Here is a 2,310-nt window from a genome sequence, read left to right on the forward strand (position 1 = left end):
GGTGCAAGCTGAAAGCTGACGGAGTTTTAGAAAACGGAACACTTCAGGCTGGGGGAGGAGGAGGTTGGTTGGAGAATGCTTAGGAATGCTCCGCCTCCGCCTGCACAGGCATTCCCCAGGTAGGAGCGGGGTCCGCTGAACGAAACCCCCAGCTACTTCGGAACCAACATTCCTTCTGGATCAGGAGGAGACCCCCCTGGAAGTTTCTTTGCTCAGTTAGCTAATGTTGCTCCTGCCTACCACGTGAGGGCGTGCACTGTGTTAGTTACAACAAATTAAACTTGGGTCAATTTCCCCACCGAAGCCCCCCGGGACCGGGAGAGGGGTCAGCCTTCCGAAGGGCACTCTTGTGCCCCCGAGGCCAGGCTCCGATCCTGGGGACAGGGAAGCAAGGGAACGATATTCACCCTGAAACAAGGCGCCCCCCTCCTCTCCCTCTCCCGGAGCATAGGGTGTGCCCTTTTATTTCTCTTTTCGGGGTTCTTCCCGGCCTTGGGCGGCCCCCAGCGGGACGAAGCCTGGTCAAGCACCGTCCACACAACGGTTTTCCCCCAACTCCGGGTCCGGAGTGATCTGGTCCAGGGAGATAAAGCCCCAAGAAGGGGCTCCAAGAAGCACAAGTTGGTGCTGGCCCCAGCCCAGGCTGTTGTTGTTCTCAACGTGGTCCGCCACCGAGCAATATAAGGCACGCGCAGGAGCCCGCCCAGCTAGATCCCGGCACTCAGACACCAAAGTGGGAGCACCGCCATAGGCTCATCCCCAGCCCCAACCCTGGTGCCCAGCGGCAGAAAAGGCAGCGGCTCCGGCCTCGCGCTGTTGCAAGCCGGTTCCTTCTGCGCCCGCCGCCCCCCTTCCCCGGAGCGTCAGGCTCCTATTGCTTTCCTCTTCCCCGCCCGTCCCCCCGGCTTCCGCGCGCCGCCGGCCACCAACCCGCTTGCTACCATGTCCGTAGAGCTGGAAGAGGCGCTGCCCCTGACCCCGGCCGAAGAGGCCCCCGGCACCCCGGAGAAGAAGCCGGCCAGTAAGAAGGCCAAGGCGGGCTCTTCGTCTCTGTCACCCTCCAAGAAGAAAAAGAACAACAAAAAGAAGAACCAGCCGGGCAAGTATAGCCAGCTGGTGGTGGAGACGATCCGCAAGCTGGGCGAGCGCAACGGCTCATCCCTGGCTAAGATCTACAACGAGGCCAAGAAGGTGCCCTGGTTCGACCAGCAGAACGGGCGCACCTACCTCAAGTACTCCATCAAGGCCCTGGTGCAGAACGACACGCTGCTGCAGGTGAAGGGCACGGGCGCCAACGGCTCCTTCAAACTCAACAAGAAGAAGCTGGAGGGTGGCGGCGGCGCCGGAGACAAGAAGGGCTCGGGCTCGACCTCGCACCACAAGGCCAAGAAGGCGGCGGCCTCGGCATCCTCCGCGGCGGCCTCGGCGCGGCGCGGCGACAAGAAACCGGCCAAGGCCAAGAAGCCGGAGAAGCGCTCCCATAAGAAGGGAGCTGGCGCTGGTGGAGGAGGCGGAAAGAAGGACAAAGGAAAGGCCAAGAAAGCGGCTAAGAAGGCATCCTCGGCCGGGGGCAAGAAGGTGAAGAAGTCGGCCAAGCCCAGCGTGCCCAAGGTGCCCAAGGGCAGGAAGTGAGCGCGCCCAGGGCCGGGGGACAGGGGGCAGATGGGGGAGGGCCGGCCCGGGGATGCCTGCCCGGCCGGGGGAGAATGTGGGCTGCTCGCTGGACCCGCTCCTCCCCGCCCTCTCTCCGCTGTCCCCCACTTCTTCCCCCGCCCATCCTGCGGTACCCAAGCTGTGACGGCCACCACCCACCCAGTGCCCTTCTCCTTCGCCACGAACTGAGCGAGTCGCCCGGGGACCGAGGTCGGCTGGAGAGGCGCGGACTCTCCGCCCCACGCCAAAATGGTTATTTTTATAGCGATTTGCTCGGGGGTGGGGGAGGGGACGGTTCCTTTTTCTTTAATTTTTTTTAACCCTTTGTGTAGGTTTTGTACTGTTTACACGGCAGCCTTACCTCCAGCCCCTGAACTGATCCCGGTCTGAACCTCGGGGGTCCCGGGGCCGGGGGTATGGGGCGCGGGGATGTGTCGGGGTGCCTTTCCGATCTACCCTCCCACTGCTTCGCCTTCTTGGATCCCCCGCCCCCGGCTGCTGTAGAGATTTTTTTTTTTTTGTTGTTTGCTTTAGATTTTTGAAACAGCCCCGGCGACGCCCCTATTGGCTCTCGCCATTGGCAACAGGACGGTCGCCTTGGCGACGGATCCTTGAGCTCCAATTGCCGGAGCTTGTGTGCGAGGGGGTGGGGGGAGG

General features: G+C 62.5%; 1 protein-coding gene across 1 annotated transcript; it reads left to right on the top strand.

The window, feature by feature from the left end:
• Positions 1-724: 724 nt before the first annotated feature.
• Positions 725-2,304, top strand: LOC123254258 (histone H1.10). The gene has a single exon (XM_044683308.1). The coding sequence runs from the start codon at positions 943-945 to the stop codon at positions 1,630-1,632; it is 690 nt and encodes a 229-aa protein (XP_044539243.1). The 5' UTR covers positions 725-942; the 3' UTR covers positions 1,633-2,304.
• The last annotated feature ends 6 nt before the right edge of the window (positions 2,305-2,310 follow it).

The sequence above is a fragment of the Gracilinanus agilis genome, unplaced genomic scaffold (assembly GCF_016433145.1).
Source record: "Gracilinanus agilis isolate LMUSP501 unplaced genomic scaffold, AgileGrace unplaced_scaffold1866, whole genome shotgun sequence".
Lineage (NCBI taxonomy): Eukaryota > Metazoa > Chordata > Mammalia > Didelphimorphia > Didelphidae > Gracilinanus > Gracilinanus agilis.